Here is a 23,601-nt window from a genome sequence, read left to right as displayed (position 1 = left end):
ATGCCAGTCCAACTATGGCAACTATTTTTTGACTCAGTTTCGCTCCACTGGCTTGCCACTATTGGATTTCCTAAGGAGTTTTCAGCACCGTTATTACTATAATTATTATTATTATCATTTTTTTTTACTATTACACTTTTACATTTGTACATACATACGATGTGTATCCAAATGTCATGTAACATGTGTATCCCTCGACAAAGTTGTGTACATTTGAAATATGCATATAATGGACATATGGACAGGCAATAGTGTGTCCCATGTCATTCTAGAACACCAGCTCAAATTCAGAGAGTGCTGTTTTGGCTGCGTAGTCCTGATTGTTGTCAGTAGGAACCAGAATCGTGTTTTCCACATGGATTTCCTGTGTGAGACTGCCTCGCTCACACTTCCCGTATCTACCTCCACTGGTTGTCTAATAGATGCCAGGCATTGAAGGTGAAAAGGATGTTTAGTGCTGCACTAGTGCGCCATGATGAAGACATTATTTGAAATACTGTCAATTTACTTCAGTGCGTTTCATAGGAATGAACTGTGCGGTTGACGTGTGCTGAAAGTGCATTATGTGTGTTTTTGTAACATTCCAACAAAGTTGCTAAGTAGATACAGGTTTGTTGTTGTTTTTTAATTCATCCTTGTACATTAGTAGCTTTATACTGTATATGTGATCAAAAAGGCTTTAAGGCAACTTGCACAGGGCCTTTCCAATTTGCCAACAAGTTTGAATGAGTAGTTTCATGGCTACACATACGTCGCAAGGCTGACATAAACCACAAATTATGTCTGTGCTCTGTCTTTAAACTTGACAGTTAAATCCTGCCACTCACAAATTCCTTAGATTGAAATAGATTGTAATCAAGGACCAATCCAAACGTTGAATTGAAGTTTTCAATTTAATAGAGGTAGAATTCAATCTTATTCTATTGAAACTTTCAATCCCATTTTGGGTTGGTCCCTGACTACAATCTATTAGATTGAATTTCAGTTTACGGAATTTAGAGAGGGGATCATAAAAATCTGAATCATGTAATGAAACAGAATTCCTCCACTACCCTGTACCTACACGTGTAATGTACAATTGTAGTTCTTGTTTAAATCAGTTTGACAAAGCCAGAGTACCTGGTAATTGCCCAACCACCATCTCCCAAGTTTCATGCGGAAATGTGGTATAAGAAGGTACGTGAGATTTATGATTTTGTTATTAAATTTGTTAGAATTCTATTGCTATATTGTTTGATATCCATCTCTTTTTGATGTTTCTATTCATCTTGTTGATCATCCCAGCCTGTTGTATTATTGGACAGGCCATTTGAAATTATATGCATTTTGCTTGATGCGACATCAATTGTATTCTGTTCAGCTATTGAAAAAAAAAACAGAAACAAGACCAAACAACAACTTAATTAACATGATCCAAATGCTTGAATTTCCACAAGATTTAAAAAATGTGTATGATTATACAAATGTATCCACACATCATTAAAGTGATGGATGTGTTCAGAAACAAGTCTAACATTATCTTACCTCAAGCATATCATGCTTGTGACTTTACATTCATGTGGGTCGTACACTGGACTAATCACAATTAATGATAAAAGCACCATGAAGACTGCAGTAGGAAGTCATGTAAAAAAACTGAAATACTCCTGGAATAAAGAACAATGAGATAGCATGCTGTCATCTTATGTTCAATCAAAACCTCAAGGGAAATGACTTTTGAAGTAATATAGGGAGGGGTTGAGATGTTGTCCTTATCAAGGAACAGACCGTACCTTGTAAGATGCACTTCTCACAGTCACGTCTTTTCTTCTTTGTTTTTCATGATGTAGCAGTTCAAAATTTTTAAGCAAATCGGGAAACTGGTGAAAATTAAGGAATTTCAGGGAAGAACATTTTCTATAGAACTTTCTATAGCTGACTCAGTACACACATTGCACATTGTAAGAGTTAGCATTGTGGAGGTCTCGGGTGTGAATCCCAGTGGAATCCCATCTTCTTCGCTCATTTTCACATTTATTACTGAATTTGAATTTTTCACACAAAACTTCATCACTTTGGTGATTATTCGCATTTATCCCAAAGTTGATTTCTCCTTCTGGTTTATGTCAGGTTTATAATATAGCTGCTGACCATACAAGCAATGAAAATAAAGGGATTTAGGGATGAATGCCATATTACCACCTCCCTGGTACTACAGCTGTAGATGTACAATTGTACAATGTATGTAGGGCTTTCCATAGCTCAGTGGGTATTATAAGAGCACCGGTTTGACAGTCCAGATTTAATGCTATCTTCTTAGCTCATGTTTATTCAGTACATTGTGTTGTTGTTATTGATTATCTCAACTTTTAAGGCATATTGTATGAATTTGAGTTTGCCTTCGAGTATTATTGTAAATATGAATGTTAGGATCAAATTGTTAATATTTCAAATGACATAAAAATCTTTTTTTGTTTCTACTGTAGTTTAGACTCATACAACTATTCAGAAAGTGGTATTAGAAATAATTTACTAATATCACAGTGTTATTCCTTGTCAGGTTGCTGTAAGATTTGTTTGGCACTGCATGCAGACTAACATTCAGAGAGATACCGGTATGCACTGTACAGTTGTATCTGAGTTAGGAGTGAGCTTGAAACAAAGCAAGTGATGTCACAGAAATCTGTAACAACACAATTGTGGTTTTTATATGGTAGGTAAAAGAACCCTGCTGTGTTTGATGTGATCCAGTACTTCCTGTGAGTAATAACAGATATTGAAGATGAATCAAAGTGAACTGTAATGCCAGACAAGTAGTTTCTCTTTGGGCTTGATATGGAGTTGTGGTTTCCATTAGCATTGTTGATGGATTATTGTACATGTACACTAAGGTATTGTAATCAGTGCCATTTGCCCTGCAAGGGAGTATTTCACCACTTGACGGGAAATAATCATAATTTTGACAGTTTATTGCAATTTAAATCACGGTTCTGTTCTTCCACATTCAATACATGTCTAATGTATAATTTTGTCGCATGTTGGCTTGGATAATTGTTTTACAATGTGTACATCTTGTACTAGTAGCACAAAGCTTTTCCCCTGTTCTACATGTACAGGTCTTTGTAGGTTCTATCACGAATCATTAATGATAATGAGCACTATTAGTGGAACAAGATAAAAAGATGTGGTAAATGATAGTGATAATGTGATGATTACTATGGATAGTGTTTAGTTTAGATCTTTGGATTCGAATATTCTGAGTAAAGAGCTCTGCATTTGTCTAAACTTTATACTGTTAAACAAGAAATGTTTGCATGTATTCTAATCTTACAAATTTTGTTAGACTGATTTATTCAATATTCTCTTGAATTATCTTTGTGCAGGCCACCTACATGTACAGTAGTAACTCAGGTGTATTCTTGTAGAGATTGCAATTTGTATAAGTAGCACCAACTTTTTGGCAACAGGATACAACATGTACAAATGTATGTGATAATTCATATCAAAGTCTGCTCCAAATGACTTCATACAGGTCACTGAAGTCACTCAAATGTGTTCAGCTAGAGATAATGATATTTGACAAAGCATGTATTATTCACAAGCTGAATACTGGTTGTTATTTTTATCAACTTACATTCATATAAATCCAGAGTGATCTCGTGAATGGTCAGGATCGTTTTCTGAGAGAAAGCTGTTTAAACAGACACCACCAGAGCGTAATACAATTTAAGAAAGCCATTTGTGACAAAATATTAATGAACAAAATATATACAATGTATGCGTGCAGTATATGACATTATGACATAACAGAACATGGCTATCAAGTATGTAATTGTATAATGATATTCAATATCAAAACATATCACAGGAATGTGACAGAATAGTGGATTGATAACATCTGGAGCAACATCACAAGGTAGAATGATGTGCTAACATTTTGCCATAATACAATTGTAACTGCATTGTACTGGTTATACAGTGCACTCCCGTTACAACGAACACGGTTATAACAAAATTTCCTTATAACGAACTAAAACTTCTATTCCCAAAATTAACACCATGAAAGTCTATGGTACAAAATTCGCATTAAAATAACGAACACAGTCTTTTCCCAAGTCTTTTCCGAGCGCCACTGACAAAGAAAAACAAAAGAAATATGCTTCGTTACAACGAAATGCAAATTGCTTTCGAAAATACATAGCGGAACAAGCATTTATAGCGTCTCTGCACGGGCCAATGCTTCACATCACTGTGTGTTTGCTCCTTGTGTCACGCACAGTTTCTGAGGGGAACTTGCATTTAATATTGTAATACAATGATCCCATCCCATTTTACATAGCTTTCCAGTGTATGATGAGTATTCAGCAAACAGAATATGATATATATCTGCGTGATTTCCTTGTTTTCGTTTTACATGTACAGTATTTGTTCGGTTATAACGAAATTTCGTTATAATGAAAGAAAACTGCCGGTCCCGAGCATTTCGTTAAACGGGAGTGCACTGCATTGAAACAGAAAATGTGGTAAAAAGTGATGTGGAGAGAGAGAGAGAGAGAGAGAGAGGAAGAAGGCAAAGCCTCGATCCTTGCTTCTGTAATGCTGCATTATTATCTTAGTACAATGTGTATAAACAGATACTCCACAACATGAAAGTTAATTTACTTTGCGGTTTACTTTGAGCTTGAGAAAAACTGAAAGTGAAGATGGAATACTTTTATTTTTGTGTTGGTTAACCTGCCAACACTTCAGAGGGTATCATATGATACATTGTGAGAAAAAGCGTTTTACGTCCAGGGACACTATGAGAGTTTTCCATTACACATTCATTACTGCCTTTGAAATGTCCTTTCCATATAAAGGGGAGGACATTAACATTGTATCAAAAGCAGACAAAAAGCGCATATTGATGCAAGGTTACATGTACAATTGTAATGCACTCCCACAGAGCACTGCGTACTAGTCGGTTGATAATTACACTGATTATTCAATTAGTATGTCATCAGTTCTTTCTGGGCAAATACTGTGTAAAGCGTACACAGTGCCAGCACTCGTTAGCAAAACAGTTACTAGACCCATTATTGCATCTACACAATATACAAGTGTGTAAAATGTACAACTGTACATGCAGTTGTTGGTATGCATTTATTTTCCTGTCCATCTTCTTTGTACATAGTATTTAGTGTACAGTGTAAGTGTAAGTGTACAACTTGTAGGTATTTCTTTTAGACCTACATTTGACATCAGAAATCTTGTAATTATTTTCAGTCCTGAATGTCTTTGTTGGATTATTAAGTGGGTATTAGCTATAATTGTACATCACAAAGTCAGCCTGCTGTCACAAATTAGGATAGAGTATCATATATTTATACTCCAGTATCATGTGTCAATCTAATCCAGCATTTAAAACTTCGACAGAGTGTATAGTATATGAATTGTGAAACTTTGTGTCCTATCTGGAAATGATCTCTACAATTTGCCAAATATGTAGTTTTGTAATTCAGGTTTGAAATATTACTGTAATTGAATTTGAAAGGTGATACGATGTGTGACATTGCTGTAAAGTTTGTGAAATGCATGCTGAAGTTAAAGGGATTATTTTTGAATTCTTTTAGCTTGATGAATGTAGCCTCAGTATGTCTGATTTATTTTATGGTTATCTGTTTTTCTGAGAATTTTTAGGAGATTATGATTCTAAGAGATGGTTTCTGATGTGTAGTGAGAATAACGAGTGAAGAAAGTGCAGTGCAAGCCACTCGGTTTTTTACAGCTGTAAATGATATGATGTACAGTGCACTCCCGTTATAACGAAATGCTCGGGACCGGCAGTTTTCTTTCGTTATAACGAAATTTCGTTATAACCGAACAAATACAATATATAACGAAAACAAGGAATAATTGATAAACCACGTACATATATCATATTCTGTTTGCTGAATACTCATGATACACTGGAAAGCTACATGTATGTGAAATGTGATGGGACAACTGTATTACAATAATAAACGCAAGTTCCCCTCAGAAACTGTGCGTGACACAAGGAGCGAACACACAGTCGTGTCAAGCGTTCACCAGGGTTCGAAATTGGCGATGGTCCGCTGGCCATTGGCCACCTAAAACGACTAGCTAAAAATCATAAAATTCTGAAGTTACTAGTCCGTCTGGCTTGCCAAAATATTGCTTCAGTGTTAAAATTGATTCTAAGTAGTCCGCCTGGCTAGTTTTAAAAAAAAGTTAAGTGCGACCCCTGTTCACCCATGCAGAGACGCTATAAATGCTTGTTCCGCTACGTATTTTCGAAAGCAATTCGCATTTCGTTAGATAACGGAGCACATTTCTTTTGTTTTTCTTTGTCTGTGGCGCACGGAAAAGACTTCGTTATAACGGAAATTTCGCTATAACCGTGTTCATTATAAGTGAATTTTGTACCATAGACTTTAATGGTGATAATTTTGGGACCAGAAGATTTACTTCGTTATAACGAAATTTCGTTATAACCGTGGTCGTTGTAACAGGAGTGCACTGTAATACATTTACATTTAGCATTGGGTTCATGTGGACACTGAATTCCACTTGTAAGATTACAGTTTGAGGGCTTGTAACTTGTTGGCAGTTGATGTCATACTGAGGAGGTGCAGTGATTGATGTCCTTTGTTTAAAATTACACTGTACATCTCTGAACCTTGATATTGTGTAGGCTCTACCTTCTGCATTCCTTAGGCCCTACATGTGAACAAATCCAGTCAGTCTACACAGTGTAGCTTTTCCCCTTTTTGTTAGAAACTCTAGCAAGTTTATCTTTTAGTGTTGGTGACTTCCCTCTTGTCCAACTTTATGAACTTTGGACACAGACATTCACATTGTGTACTAAAAAGCTATTGTACAAATCTATGTGTCATTTCCCTTGTCTAGACAATTAATAGCTACAGTTTTATCTGCACAAATAGATAGCTTGCTGTATGAATTTTTTTCCCCTCCCAAATCTCTCACACTTTGAAGTTTTAAGTAAACATATTTGTGGTTGTGTGATAAGATAATAAATTCTACATTGGTTAGGACCACCAGAAACAATTGATTGGAGTAAATAGTTTTCTGTGGCTCTATTTGCAGTTTACACTGGAGGTGTGTCACAATGAGATACACATGTACATGATCATTTTCTGTTTTGAAATGTTCACAAATTCATTCACAATTGTAAGTGATTGAGGAAATGTTCAACTGTAACTTCTTCCAGTCACATTTTCATTGTTAGTGATGGTTGGTACTCTTACGTGTATAATATGTGTGTACAGTAGCAGTACTTGGTCCCATTGACTTGCTTGGGCACATTCGAGGTACACATGCTGGTTTAATAGCAGCACCCGTCATTTACCCCAATTTGAATTCAGTGAGGGATGAATTAGATATTTCCTCTCAGTCTGGTAGGTTCTTATCCTTTATGGGTTCATGTCAAGGTTACTGTCAATAACAGTCTGCCAGCCATCGTTTATCTACATGTACCATCCTGTTTTTGCATAATGCATACACATAAATGTAAGGTGCGTAATTTCTTGCTATTGGCTAATGAAAGCTAATACATGTACTTAGATTAATGGATCTGATAGGTGAGGGGCGCTCTCCAAATGTGAAAAAAAAAACCACTAAGTACATTGTAAATGCACTGGATTTTGTTCCCCTTTCAATATTGAAACTACATTGTAATACATCCCATCTGTGACACTAATACAGTATATGCTGCAGTGGAGATATGTGATACCTTTTAATGCTGGAAAGAATTTCGAGCACAATGCTAACTAATGTCTCTATGGTACTATACTTGTCATGTGCCTTTGTGACTCAATCTGTATGATTATACTTAAAAATAGCTTGGATTGGAGGATACTGCCCACTTGTGCTGTGTCTCTTGTCTAACTACAGGCCTACTCTTATATTGCTCATGAACCAGAACGACACAGTGAAACTTGAGTAAAACCACTTCTCTTCTCCACTTTAGACCATGTCACTTGTCAAAAGGATACAGTATGGTATATAATAAGAGAATGGAGAAGAACAATGTACAGTGTACTTTAACTGTCATATGTACATACTGTACCACCCCAAGAGTGTATGCAGTATGTGGCACTTGTCTGATTTTGAAAGGAACCTGATTTCACAACAACATAGACAAAACAAAGAGAAAGTACAATGGAAGAGCTGTAAGAAAATCATTTCTTTGATGATACCTCATCCCACCTACATTCTGATTTTATCATGGTGGAAGTACATTGTCTCCATCTGTTAGTATTTGCATGTGAAATTATAGTGCATTTGCTGAATAAAGTAATGATATCATATTTCACATTCTTTGTAGAACAGTAGCCCAATCATAAGCGAACACTTTTGAAAGTGAAACTTATAATGTATATTTCTTTAGAATATAGTGTCAGTTTTGTAAATAAGGAACTAGGAAATGACTCACAGGTTATAATTTTCGAGATGAGTCAATGTAGAAAAAAGTTATTTATAAGCATAATGTGTTTTTTGTTTTCGATGTTTTTCTTTTGTGTGTGTGTGTGTGTGTGTGTGTGTGTGTATTTTGGCAAAAGAAAACTTGAAAATTTAAGTGTTTCAATATTTTTTATGCCTCCGCAACGAAGTGGCCGGAGGCATTATGTTTTCGGGTCGTCCGTCCGTCCGTCCGTCCGTCCGTACGTCCGTACGTCCGTCTGTACGTCCGTCCGTCCCGTTTTGTTTTTGTCGATATCTCAAGAACCGTGTGGTGGTTTTACATCAAACTTGGTATGAGGGTATATCCTTGGGGGATAATACTTTGTGTGGATTTTAGGGTCACAGGGTCAAAGGTCAAAGGTCATAGGTTATTTGAAGAAAAAAAAATTGAAATTTCATGTTTTTCTCCATATCTCGCAAATGTTTCAAGGTATCTTCATGGAACTTAGTATATATGCTTGTACCGGTGGGCAGTGATTATCTAGGGAAGTTGGGGGACATGGGTCAAAGGTCAGGGGGGTCAAAGGTCAAGGTCAACTCCTCAAAATATCACTACTTTCCTTAAAATGCAATATGCCTGAAGGTTTTTTTTTTAAAACTTGATGTATGGCATGTATTACCCAATATATATTTTTGGGGAAGTTTCTTGCCAAAAGGTCAAAGGTCAAAAGGTAAAAGGTCAAGTGAAAGTGCTAAATTGCACTTTTTCCCCCATATCTCGAAAGTAACTCAAGGTATCATCATGAAACTTACATATAAAATGCATGTTCAACCTAACAGTGATTCTCTTTGGAACTGTGAGGTCAAAGGTCAAAGGCCAGGTTTAGATAATGCTATTTTCCCATTTGATACTGAAATTATACTTTTTCTCAATACCTTGAAAATTACTCAATGCATAAACTTATAAAAGGGTCAAAAGTCAAGTAAAAATCATCAGTTCCCCAAATACCTGCACTCTGACATTTTAATCATTCATCCAATTGAACCTAGTTCTAGGAAAGTGAACTTTCAGCACATTTGTGTCAAACCTGTCATTTTAATATTTTGCCAATTGTGTGAAACTGTCATCACACATTGTCAAGACATTGTACTATAGACCTATTAGGAGAACCATGCATTATGGCGGAGGCATATCAGTAGCCGTAGCGATATATCTAGTTTAATATGATTTTTTTTTTGAGCGAAGACACATTGTTTGCTTGAAATATATCTCAGCTGTTGCACTGTGATTTATGGTTCCCTGAAGTCTGCCATAAGCTGTTGCAAAATTCTAGTACCATGGAGTTTGCAAGTGTGAAATTTGCCACATGTATACTGTGCAAATGTAGCAAAGAATGTCCTGATCAGCATGTTTTAACTCAAGTTTGCTGATCTTCCTTTCTTTTCTGACATAGGTTTTACAGAAACTTGGCAAAGCGGACGAGACGCGGGATGAGTTGTTTGAACACTACGTCCAGAATTTCACCAACCAACAGGCTGCTGCAAACAAGCTGTACAAGGAGCTGAAGAACTATGTCACATGTGTCAGAGGTTTGTGAGATACTGTAGTAAATCATGAGAAATATAATTCACATCATATCACTGAGAAAGAGCAAAAGTAGCATAGTGTTGATTAAAAAAATTATGATAATCACATTTTTACTTGCATATCACCACATATATATAGTAGTCCCTGTGCATTGTGTGTGTCCTGCTTTGCATTCTTCATGAAGTAGGCTCTGACATGGATGTTATGCTTGAATGGTAGGAATAACCCTGTTTTTGCTTCTTAAAGGGAAAGTCCTTCCTGATATTACACTGAATGTTACTTTGTATGAAAACAGAAAAATGAGATAAGCACATCAGTGAAAATTTTGGGGAAAATCTGATTTTTCATTTTTACTTTCAGGACGGAATTTCCCTTAATGTGCTGAGCTATTTCTGTAGAATTTTGGAAATATTCCTTATCCCCCTCCCCCCCCCCCCCAAAAAAAAAAAAATCAAACAAACCAACAACAACATTGTGTTAATAAGTCACACAACCTATCAGAGGAGACAAAGCAACTTTACCACAGGAAGATCATTGTGATACAATGGCAATTTATAGGATTACCAGATATGTAGGGGTGAATGCTTAAGTGTGACAGAGTTTTCTGAATGAAGCATGCAGCACATATTTGTGCAGACCCAAAAGTCGGAATGTTGCGAAGTGGACAGACGAATGATTTAGTCATGAAGGGGTATTATTTCCATGGTTTTTGTACGTAGCGGTCAAGATGTCTTGATGATATTGGGAGTGCTATCATTGATGTCTGAAATGTCAATGTTATGACGGTGTTAATCAGCTCCACATGACTAGCTGTCCTTTTGACACACAGCAAAGGATGGATGGCGTAACATCCTGACAATCGTTTTTTCAATGGTTATCTGTTAAAAAATGACAAATAGTTACGCGTTGCATTCCTGTTCATTTTAAAGACCCATGTATACTAAATGTTCTTCCCTCAAGCAATACACTCAGGTTGTTTAATTAGTTTACATAAACCTTGTGTGTTTAGGATTTGTGTTTAGGATGTGATTTTGAATGTCCAAATTTCATTCCTGTAAATGATAATTTGTACATATAAAATATATATAAAATCATGACTTAAATGGTTAGGATGTGATTTTAGCTGTCACCCTACACAGCTTTCTGACTTGAAATTATCTTTATCATATCTATGATGGCAAATAAATATTTACTATAACTACCATTGAACTGTCCTTTATATTTTTTTTTTTTTCTTGACTGTTTCTGACCTGGGTCTTTAGATCACTTTTATATGGACTTTTGAATGGAATGGTCCAATTTCCATCTGCTCTTGTTCCATATGGATGTATAGTTTGAGTCTGAATCTCTAATAGCTTCTGGTGGTTGATTTAGTGCATTGCAAACCACTTTCACAAGCGTGAAAGAACCGATTCAAAATTTGTTGCCTTTCTCCAAAGGTTCCAGTTCAGCTGGGTAGCAAACTGGTTGCTGAAGGTTCTCCAGAGGATCCTGTTCACTGTAATTCTGTGAGTCGTCCCACGTAAGGCACCCAGGAATACTGCCAACTTCTTCCTATAGACCACATCCAGCAACTTGTCTTCCCCAGAAGTAGAATCTCCTCCTTGGAGGTGCTTGGAAGCTTGAAGTTGTCATCCTCCTCCTTAGTACTCCTTCAGGTATACCCTTCATGCATTTCCAATCCTTTGCTTCAAGGGCATTTTTTGATGCACTTGTTGCTTGATTCCCACCAACATCTTGTTGATGATGTTGGATTACAGAGGTTGATTAGCTGTTTCTGGTGCCAAATGAGTTGGGTCTGAATAAGTGGCGGTGGAGGTACGTAGTAGGGGTTTTTGCCCAGATTCTTCTGGCACATGGTCGAGGTGGTACATTGTAGGAGTTGATGGGTCTGGATTAGCTGGTAATGCAGGCACCTTCGGCAGTCTCTTCCCTTTTAGAAGGCTGATGCATTTTCGTCTTTCTCCGAACTGTCTTCGGGGTCATATCTTGCAGGGGTCAGCTCTCCCATTCTTTTGGATGACCACACTGAACCAAAGCCATCAATATGTCATTTGGTTTTCATGCTGCTTTGCAGCATCACTGAACCAAAACCATATGTCATTTGGTTTTCATGCTGCTTTGCAGCTTGCTTGGCCTGTGTACCCTTAATAATGGAGGCAACTGGCATTTCTTCTTGTCACTGCTCATCCATAGGGATGACACAATATCTATTTCATCAGTTTCCATGAAGTCCACAATGTAGTATGAAGACATGCTCTAACGTGTGTGGGTCACCGTCACACAAAGAAAATTGCTGTCAGAGTTGATCTTCATATAGAATTTAATGGAGTTAAGACTGCTTACAACATCCAGCAAACATTTAAAGCATTTAAGTGAAGCTAGTGCTATGTAAATCCTATAAAAAAAAAATTTCAATCTGTCTTTTCTCTAACTCCTGTGATAATATGGTGTGTGTATTTTTTTTAATGGAAAAAAAATGTGCATACCCTATTGTTAACAAGTAGATACTTTCAGGGCAGAATTTCCCTTAATATGCTGAACTATTTCAGTAGAATTTTAAAAATATTCCTTATCCCCCACTCCCAAAAGCCATTGTATTAATATGTCACAACCTATCAAAGGAAACAAAGCAACTTTACCACACCAAGGTCGTTGTGATACAATGGGCATTAATAGGATTACATTATTCCAGATACATTGTATGTAGGGATGACTGCTTACGTGTGACGGAGTTTTCTGAATGAAACATGCAGCACATATTTGTGCAGACCTAAAAGTCGGGATGTTGCGAAGTGGACAGACAAATGATTTAGTCATGAAAGGATATTTTTTTCCATGGTTTGTGTACATTGTACATAATGGTCAAGATGTCCTGATGATATTATGAGTGCTGTCGTTGATGTCTGAAATGTGTATGTGTGTTTAGGATGTAGTTAGGATGTGATTTTAAATGTCCAAATTTCAATCCTGAAAGTACCATACATATCATGACTTTAATGTTTAGTTTAGGATGTGATTTTAAATGTCATCCTTCACACAGCTCTCCAACTTAGAAATTATCTTTACTATATCTGTGATGGCAAATAATTTTACTACGTAATGACCTCCATTGAACTGTCCTATATATATATTTTTTTTCTTCTTCTTCTTGACTGTTTCTGACCTTGGTCTTTGGATCACTTTTATATACACTCTTGTGTGGAATGGCCCAATTTCCATCAGCTCTTGATCCATAGTTATATTTAGTTAGAGTCTGAATCTTTAATAGCTTCTGGTGGATGGTTTAGTGCATTTCGAACCACTTTCACACTTGTGTGAATGAACCGATTCCAAATTTGTTGCCCTTCCCCTTCCAGTTCAGTTGGGTAGCAAACTAGTTGCTGAAGGTTCTCCAGAGGATCCTGTTTACTGAAATCTTGTGAGTGGTCCCACGTTAGGCACCCAGGAATACTGCCAACTTCTTCCTATATCCATCCAGCAACTTGTCTTCCAGAGGCAGAATCTCCTCCTTGGAAGTGCATGGAAGCTTGAAGTTGTCATCCTCATCCTTAGTACTCCTTCAGGTGTACCCTTCATGCATTTTGTGCACTTGTTTCTTGATTTCCACCAACATCTTGTTGATGATGTTGGATTACAGAGATTGATTAGCCAAGTCTGTGCCAAATGAGTTGGTTCTGTTGAGTGGCAGTGGAGGTCGTAGGGGTTGTTGGATTCTGGTGAGTGGCAATGGAGTTGTTGGATTCTGGTGAGTGGTCGAGGTGGTAGGAGTTGACGAGCTTGGAATGGCTAGAAATGCAGGCACTTTTGGCAATCTCTTCCCTTTAAAAGGCTAATGCATTGTAGTCTTCCTCTGAACTGTCATCGTGGTCATATCTTGCAGGGGGTCAGCTCTCCCATTCTTTTGGACGACCACACTGAACCAAAGCCATATGTCATTTGGTGTTCATGCTGCTTTGCAGCTTGCATGGCCTGTGTACCCTTAATAATGGAGGCAACTGGCATTTCTTCTTGTCACTGCTCATCCATAGGGATGACATTATGTCTATTTGATCTGTTTCGGTGAATTCCACTATGTAGTATAAAACATGCTCCATTGTGCGTGGATCACCGTCACACAACGAAAATTGCTGTCAGAGTTACTGTAATATCAGTAATGATCTTCATATAGAATTTAATGGAGTTACATGTTGTACGACTGCTTACAACATCCAGTAAACATTTAAAGCATTTAAGTGAAGCTACACGTAGTGCTACAATTGTATAATATCCTATTAAAAAAATCTTCAATCTGTCTTTTCTCTAACTCCTGTTATAATATGGTATGTGTATTTTTTAAATGAAAAAAAAAATGTCCATACCCTATAGTTAACAAGTAGATATGACAAGGAGTATTCCCTTATAAATAGGAAAGAAAAAAATTCTGAGTAGGCATGTGGAAACATGCCTCGTCATCTACAAAGCAAACACCATTTATCTTAGATCAAATTATTGTGATAACAGTCTTGATATTGTCCTGTTTACACAATGAGACACACACTCCTATTGTAGTGCACAGACAGTGCATCTTATAGCATATCATGTCCTTTAAATCGAACGAGTTTAGAATGACTCAAGTTGTCATTTAATCCTGCAATCCATGTTATTAAATCTGCTATCATTGTCAAAAGTCCTTAAAAAAAAAAATCGCCTTGGGCTAATTAAGACAAATCATACTGATAATATATAACCTTCAAAACATACATATGTATTGTAAGATTGTAGATCTTTCCTCCATGGAGAATTGGCAGGACCAAGGAGGTTCAAGATATAATAGAGGCATAACTGTTTTATTGTCCCCGCCGAACGAGTTCGAGCAGGGGACTATGAAACGGGCTCCGTACGTGTGTGTGTCCGTGTGTCCGTCCGTCCGTGTGTCCGTCCGTCCGTCCGTGTGTCCGTGTGTCCGTGTGTGCGTCCGTGTGTGATCAAAATCTTCAATTTGCTACTTCTCTGTCATTTATGAGCCAATTTTGATTCTGTTTGCTTTATATGATAGCACTACATGGGAGCTTTGAAACTTCTACACAGAATTTCAGTCGTGACCTTTGACCTTGACCTTTGACCTATATTGTACATTTTGCTACAAAATGCTACTCCTTCGCCATTTCTAACCCGATTTCGATTCCGTTTGCTTTATGTGATGGCACTAGGTGAGGGCTTCAAAACTTCTACACAGAATTTTGACCTTTGACTTCTTTGACCTTTGACCTTGATTTTTTGACCTATATTGTACATTTTGCTACAAAATGCTACTCCTTCGCCATTTCTAACCCGATTTCGATTCCGTTTGCTTTATGTGATGGCACTAGGTGAGGGCTTCAAAACTTCTACACAGAATTTTGACCTTTGACTTCTTTGACCTTTGACCTTGATTTTTGACCTATATTGTACATTTTGCTACGAAATGCTACTCCTTCGCCATTTCTAACCCGATTTCGATTCCGTTTGCTTTATGTGATGGCACTAGTTGAGGGCTTCAAAACTTCTACACAGAATTTTGACCTTTGACTTCTTTGACCTTTGACCTTGATTTTTGACCTATATTGTGCATTTTGCTACAGAATGCTACTCCTTCGCCATTTCTAACCCGATTTCGATTCCGTTTGCTTTATGTGATAGCACTAGGTGAGGGCTTCAAAACTTCTACACAGAATTTTGACCTTTGTCTTCTTTGACCTTTGACCTTGATTTTTGACCTATATTGTACATTGGCTACAAAATGCTACTCCTTCACCATTTCTAACCCAATTTCGATTCCATTTGCTTTATGTGATGGCACTAGGTGAGGGCTTCAAAACTTCTACACAGAATTTTGACCTTTGACTTCTTTGACCTTTGACCTTGATTTTTTACCTATATTGCACATTTTGTTACAAAATGCTACTTCCGGCGGGGACATATGTTACGCACCGCGTAATTTCTACTTTTCCTTGTTCATTTTGAACCCATGATTGTAAAGACGCAGTGATGTGTGAATAGAATTACGCAAAGATGGATAAAATAAAAATAAAAGTTACCTTACTGGACATGTCCAGGTGCTAATCTAATGTATTTATCTATCAAAAGATTTTTTAAAAAGCTGTACTTGAAGAATGTAGAAGAATTAAGCAGAAAAGTAATGAAATTTGCTTTCCAGGAGGGTGCAGGCTTGACTTTTGTTTTATATGTTATCATCATCGTGAATAGGTGAAATTTCTTTTCATTAGGTGCATAAACAAGTAAAATATACCTGACGTCATATTAATAATAATAATAATAATTGCATTTATATGGCACTTCATACTGGCGTTTCTAAGCGCACTGGTGCTACTCGTACAAAAAGACTAGAAAACACAATAACATTAACAAAACCAGCATATTAACAGTAACAAAAGAAGAAGAAAGAAAAGAAAAGAAAAACATTTAAAGTGAAGTTCTATGCTGTGAAATTTGCCTTGCCCAATAATCATACAATGGATTTACATTGTATGATATGCAAATGGTGAATCCAGGGATCATACATTGAAGAATATAATCATGCAAATGGTGAGTGGATGTAGAGATTGTATGTAGTGTGCTAAATGTACATAGTCATCTATAGTGATGGAGACTGTGTTACCAGCAGCACATTCTTCCTGTATCCCACAGAAAGTTTACTCACTGGAAACCTCAAAACTGGCCCTGCTAGAGGGATGACCTTTCTGCACAGTTGTAACTTCCATTTTGACTCTAATCAGACCTCATGGTACAGTGTACACCACTACAATTGAATTAATGCATAGACTTCAAACCACACAGTAAACAGTGAATTAAATTTGTATGGTTGCTCTAAATATCATTGCATCCAGCTATGTGCATACATGTATTCATTCATTCAGGTGCACACATTTCTCAAATTTTTATAGAATTGCATTAGTTTAAATCTAAACCCATTTGATGACAGCTACTGAAAGTTCTTTACATCTAAGTGTCTGACCCCATGTCATACTGTAGTCGGCCTAATATTTTGTATGTAGTGCTCTTAAAAGTAGGTGTCATATTGTATACCACATACATGTACATGTATCTTGTGCATGTAGCCATTGAAACTAGAGTTGGCTGATGCTTGTGGTTAGAATTTGATCCAAAGCTTCGTGGTGGTGGCACTGTTCACATATAAAGGCAAATACCTTAATATGTGTGAAAATTAATGAATGGCTTTTTGCTGCAGCGGCAGTGTGGTAGTCATTGTAGAATGGTAACCATTCTACACAGGTGGTCACTGTGACACTTGATGTGCCTACAGGTCTATTATACAACTTCAGTGACATGGCTTCAAAAATAACATTAGCTTTAGCTGTACAGGTATGTAAGCACAAAACAAAAAAATGTATGATATCACAGATAAATTAAAGAAGTTGATGTTTACCAAGGTAGCATACAGTGCACCCTGTGATAACAAGCATGATTATAATTAGATTTTGTTACAGTTAAGTAAAAATTCACATAGATCTCAAAATTATTGTTCACATTTGTATTTATATACTCAATTAGTTTGGTGATAACAAAATTTTGACAAAAGAAAAGAATACAGTGCTGTACAGCTGGTCCTGTTGAGGACTTTGTGGTATTGCAGGAGTCAGCTGCATAATCATTAAAATTGCCTTGGCTAAGTGCTCCAAAACAAATCTGTGTCGAGAATAAAATTGATGAAGCAATTTCAATTGGGCGTGCAGCTGCTTGAAATGTACAGTAGCAATATAGCGTATCAAGTGAAGAAGATGCTCAAATGGAAGATGCTGTCTGGTGGGCAAGCCTTGTCCAAGTATTGCAGTAAACTGATAGTGAGTAGAGCAGTTCTGTGCTCACTTGATATGTAGTGTGTGTGTGTGTGTGTGTGTGTGTGTGTGTGTGTGTGTGTGTGCGCACATGCAGGCTTGCTAGTTAAAGTGATAGCACCTTGTTACAGTGGGTCAGGAGGAATAATCACTCGTGTAATTACCATTTGATTGATGTAGCCAGGTTTGCTGACTGCTGGAAGCTAGTGTATGTCATTTGTTTGCTGTTGTCTTCAAGGATTTCAGACTTGCAAAAGGAATCATGTATTAACGTATATTGTAGAAACAAATTTGAAGTCTTGTCCTTAGAAATATTAATTAAATTAGAATCATTTCTCAAATGGATGTTTGTACAGTCATGGTTTGCAAGCTGAATGGTTTGACCTCCGAAGCATGATTATAAGAAGGTGGAGGTTAGCCTGACCTTCTGTTAACTTTCACTGGGTGAAGTACTCTTGCATGCTAAGTGAGATTGTAATTGATTGACAGGCCGTGAAGACTGTGATATGCAGCTCTTGTATGGAATGTTGTATGTGCCCACAATGTAATAGAATAATGGTATCAGCAAAGAGACAAATTTCAGGTTTTTAACACTTTGTAACTCTGATTTAAAACAAGTTAAAAAAGAAACATGCCCATAAATATTAAAGTGTATTTGCAAGTGTAAAACTTCTCTTTATCTTTCCTGCTGGCCTGCTTGTTCTACCTCTGTGACTGGTTTTTATATACATTGCTGTAAGTGTGAACTGCAGTGTAGAGCGTGTAGATTCAATTAATCGGCATCTGAAAAAACACATCACATCGTGTCAAGTGATGGGTTCAAGTCTTTACCTTGAATTTAAGTTTTTGAAATGAAAAGAATGAAACTGATAATTTCTCCCAAATGTTCCATTAACATGGTTTGAGTGTCAGATATTGTGTACACTGTCCTTGCTGGTGTTGTTTGAATATTCCCAGCTCCAGCTCCATGGTAGTGTAATAGTGTTATCAGAAGGTATTATAGGATTGTTTACATAGAATATATCCATTGTTTCAAGAATGTTCCTACTGTGTGTGTATGTTGCGGGTAATGTTACACTTTGATTTTATGACAGGTTTACATTACAGGGTGCTTATCATGTGTTCACTCTTAATGTTTTTAGGGGGATTCAATACTTGTTGTGACCTTTTAAGCTATCAGGGTGATTTAGTAATGTGATTAATTTTCTCTCTCTCGTTTCCCTTTTTCATCCCTCTCTCTTATGTATGTATTCCTTGTGTGTCTCTCCTTATCCCGTTTCCTCCTAAAATTTTATTATTACTTATCTCATCTCCTTCTTTTGCTGACATCTATCTCCACTGGCTCTCCTGTTTATGTTTGTTGTCATTTTTCTCTTGAACTGAATTTAATTCCCACATCCAACCTTTGCGTACTGATGAATTACATCATCATGGTCTCTGCATCACACATTGATTTATTCATATTTTCTGTCATCTTCACCTTCTGGCCTTTCAATCTATTTTCTGAAACTCCCATGTACTTGTATTCATAACTTCTGTTATCATGGGCTTCCTCATCTTACCTTCTGTCTTTTCAACATCACATGTTCTCTCTGGATTTGCAATTGCCATCTTTATATGCTTTACAACTTGATTCACCTTTGTATGTGTGGTTGCACCCTCTTCTGTTTTGAATGCCCTGCATTTATTGCACCTTTAATAAGCCTCTTGTTTTGTCCTCTGTTTTTACTTTCCCTCACCCTCACCCTCTGCTTTAATCGCTTGATTTTTTTTTTCTGTTTCTCTCTCCCACTCCCCACTGCTTATCTCTGTCCCTGTTTGCCCATCTGTCTGTCTCTCTGTCTGTCTGTCTGCCTCTTTGCCTCTTTCCTGCTTTTGATAATCTTATTCACTTCTCTGCAGCCATGAGTCAGGCGAGCAGGGCACTGTATGAGGCGATGGAATCCACCTATGAATCAGAATGGCAGGGGCAGGAACAGTTGGCCAACATCAGAGAGGTAACACCCCGTCCCCCTTTTGGGTTTCCTATGTTTTTCTGCCCACACACCATTAAAACGCTAAGGCCACATGGCTGCACGGATGCACACTGAAATAACCATACATAACCATTACCATGGTACCAAGTATTTCACACACTGTAAGCTATTGGTATGGTATTCTTAATAAATGAGCGTTTGGAAGGTGCACGAAAATGAAAAGAGTGTCTTAATGATATCATCAGTGAAATAACCAATAGAATATAAGTTGAGATGGTGGGTTTTTTTTCCAGATGTTAGTTCACAGACCTCGTCAGACAGTTGATACTAGAAGGGAATTTGTGCATCATTCACTTAATTATTGATAGTAAGAGCTCAGAAGACTGTCAGTTTCCCCATATGGCTAGAGGAGAGAAAAGTATTGTACTACTCACACCTGTTGGCTGACAAAGGGCACAACACCTGTGAAAGAACATGTAGTAATTTATAATTTCTAAAGAAATTTTACCACTTGTTTGTCTTGACCTGTAATCTGCAGACTTGTATATGATTGTGCAGAATCTACATTGTACACATTCTGTGCAGGGTGCACTAAAGAAAGAGAATATTTATGATTACTAGGCTTCAAAATGTGTATCAATAATTCATCTTTTTCTCAAATCTCTGTCTAATGGCAGTGAATTTCATTATTTGCTAGTTGGGTTCTGTTTGTTTGTTTGTTGTTTTTTCTTTCATCAGGTTAGCAACTTTATTTATGTTGCAATTCATATTTAATCTGTAAGAAGTCATGCCAGCAGTGCATATGAGCACATGTTGACATGACACTCTTAGTACCCACAACAGATGCCTTACTTCTTATTATGTAAACATATATGAAATGAGTGCAGTGAAATGCTGTTCTGATAAGCTCTGGAGGTAGAGACAAACACGAATCCCCATCCACTTTACGTAAAATTCAGAAATTATTAGTGATACCTATGTGTCCGACCCAATTATGAGTCACAGTAGTTCAAAGTCCAGTATCAGACTGGACGCATCTCTGGCATTGGGAGTCATGTCTGTAATGCAGTTGTGATGCAGTCCTCCAGTGTGGTTGTTCTTGTGGTTACTGTGTTGTGCCTGCAATCTAGGCTACATTGTAGGTAGGGCTGAACAGTTAAATCCTTTGGGTGGGAGGATTTTAGTGGAAGAGAGTAGAAAGAGGAGAGGGAAAAAAGCAATGAAGAACAAAAAATGAGCTATTTATACATGAATGACACATCTTTCCTGGCCTGGATGAAATATCTGGGCTAGGATTCATTCCAAAACTCCATGACAGTTGTTTCGAAGGTACGCACTGACATATACTCTCCACAAAAAGCAAACAAAGAAAAAGAGAAAAAAAAAATCAACAAAGAAATTCCCACTTGTATTTTGTCAAGGTGTCATGATTAGGGAAGGAATAAATCATACAAAAGGTAATTGAGTCATTCATACCACTGAAAAGAGTTGCACAAGAATTAAAAACCCCTTTGTGTATGTAAGCTCAGTACTAATATCATAATTAATTATTTGTGTTTATCTTTTTTTTATGGGGTGATGGATAAAGGTTATGTTACAGAAGTTAGTGACTTGTCAAGGAAAGTAAGATCTGATAACCTCTCTCTTTAAGTGGATCATAGTTTGACCTCATTGCCGTGGTCATTAAAAGTCTGTTTACAATAGGGTATTTTGCATCACTACTTGCATTATTGGCACACTTCCCTGTTAACCTTCAAAGAAGCTATTAAAACAATTAAACAGCTTCTGTATGATGTTTCCATTAGGCAAAAAAAAAAAAAAATGTATTGGCGTAACATGAGATTTTCAAATAGGGTCAGGCGGGTGGATTTTTTTTCTTTCTTTTTTTGCTACCTGTATTTTACGTGTAAAACTCATATTTAACAAAACCCCATTCGATAGAGAGGGTCTGTTGCATCCAAAGTTTGTTATATCACCGGTTTAAAAGCCGTCACGACATACCGGTCAGAATACGAATGAACAAATTCCTGGGCTAAATCACCCAGCGCCACAGACAGATCGATTCTCCGAATAATATTAAATAAAATCTTTGAACCGGACTTGCCGGTCGCCGACACGCTGTACTGTGCGGCCATTTTCCGACACCAGCTGTTGTTGTTGTTGTTGTTTTTGATAATTCGCAAACCCGCTCTTTCTCGGTAAAAACAATGTATTTCCTTCTTTTGTTTTTGTAAGTTCAGGGTCGGGTTTTTTTTTAGGGTCGGGCGGGTTACGCCAATACAATGATTTTTTTTTTTGCCCTTAACATCAGCTTCTGTATGATGCTTCCATTGACATCATTTGCCTACTGACGTAGCTCATTGTTGAGCTTGCCCTAACTAGCAATAAGTCAGTAGCGACTGACATAGCAATGCATCCTGCTGTTAATCATTCCAGTAAATCTTTGGAAAATGAATGTACAGTGACAGTGAAATACGACAGTATGCACATCGTGAAGGTTTGATGCTAGCGTTGTGTCACAATTAAAGCATCCAACAAATAGTTCTACACCAGTTAACTGCCATTTTTGCAGATAGTGAGATCCGTCATTTCAATGTGTTGTACATTGTGGATACATTTGGCAGGGCTCTATCAAAGTATCTTGTAAACTATATCTTTCCAGTAAATCTCATTCAGGTTCTGGTTTAAGAAGAGGTCTGACAAAACAACTTAAGAGCTTCTGTATGATGTTTTCATTTGGCAGAGCCCCACTGGCCAGGGGAACCAGAAACAAGGGTCTGACTTGCAAAGTTTGCAATGATGCATATTTGATTGACAATATAGTGGGAATACCAAAGTTCCAAAGGTAACATTTGAAGTTTGGAAAGTGTTTGAAATTAGGTAGCATTTAGTTTAAACCATAGCATTTTGGATAGCTCCAGTTTTTCACAATGTGAGACACGCTTGTAACATGTAGAATCAGGCAACTCTGATTTTTCACATTAAAAATATTTCCCAAGCGGTGCTTTTAACGGGAGCTGGAGGCAACAGTCAGCCTATTTTGAGAACTGCAAGGAGTGGGATACAAGCTAAAGAAAAGAGCGCTATCTTTCCTTACAAGTACAGTATCAGATTTCATGTCAGATCCTTGCCTATTGTTAGTGTATGACAATAGATGAAGAGGTGGTTGAGAGTCGTCAAAAGCTTGCAGTCTGATAGTGACATGAATTCACTGGGGCAAGAATGAATGCATTTGTTGTCATTGCAAAGTCCATGTGGTAGACACACAGATAATTATTGTATCATGACTTATGTGCACATATCTTACAATTTAAGAAATGGGGATAAACAGGAAAAAATGTCATTCTCTATATCCTTCTGTGCAGTAATTGTTGTGGGTTCAAACTCTCAACATTATGTTAATGTCCTACACATTGTATTGAGTAGAAATATGGATTTATGTTTGCCTGTGTGTAAGGCATTTACAGCATATATGTGCATGCTGTAATGTTGGACATAGGAAAGTTTTGGATTGGTAGGAGGTGCTTTCGAGATTTAGTTTCTATTGCTCTTGTGCGTGACTGACTGACTACTAAGCAAAACCTGGGATGAATGGATTGTGATTCACTCTGACGCATGTCAGTTATTATCTCTGTTCTTGGGATTTTTTTTTTTCCCAAGTGTACACTCTCGGATATGGTTTAAATGGTCATTATCATTCTCAGTTCAAAATTTTGAATCCCTCAGAAAGCATGTAACAATAACAAAAGGATTTATCCATTTTGCTGTGGATTACACTAGATTGTGCCAAAGATTA

General features: G+C 37.2%; 1 protein-coding gene across 1 annotated transcript in view; it reads left to right on the top strand.

Moving 5' to 3' along the window:
• LOC139742490 (myc box-dependent-interacting protein 1-like) overlaps positions 1 to 23,601 on the top strand; it is a 50,594-nt gene that overhangs the window by 6,234 nt on the left and 20,759 nt on the right. The window contains exons 2-3 of the mRNA XM_071653027.1: positions 9,858 to 9,993; positions 19,732 to 19,826. Coding sequence (XP_071509128.1) covers positions 9,858 to 9,993; positions 19,732 to 19,826 — 231 coding nt within the window. The remainder of the gene's footprint in view (positions 1 to 9,857; positions 9,994 to 19,731; positions 19,827 to 23,601) is intronic.

Source organism: Diadema antillarum, unplaced genomic scaffold (genome assembly GCF_040938485.1).
Source record: "Diadema antillarum isolate AM-2024a unplaced genomic scaffold, OU_Dant_1.0 seq00001003_RagTag, whole genome shotgun sequence".
NCBI lineage: Eukaryota > Metazoa > Echinodermata > Echinoidea > Diadematoida > Diadematidae > Diadema > Diadema antillarum.
Note: the sequence above shows the minus strand (reverse complement) of the source record. Positions and strands in the feature narration are given on the sequence as shown.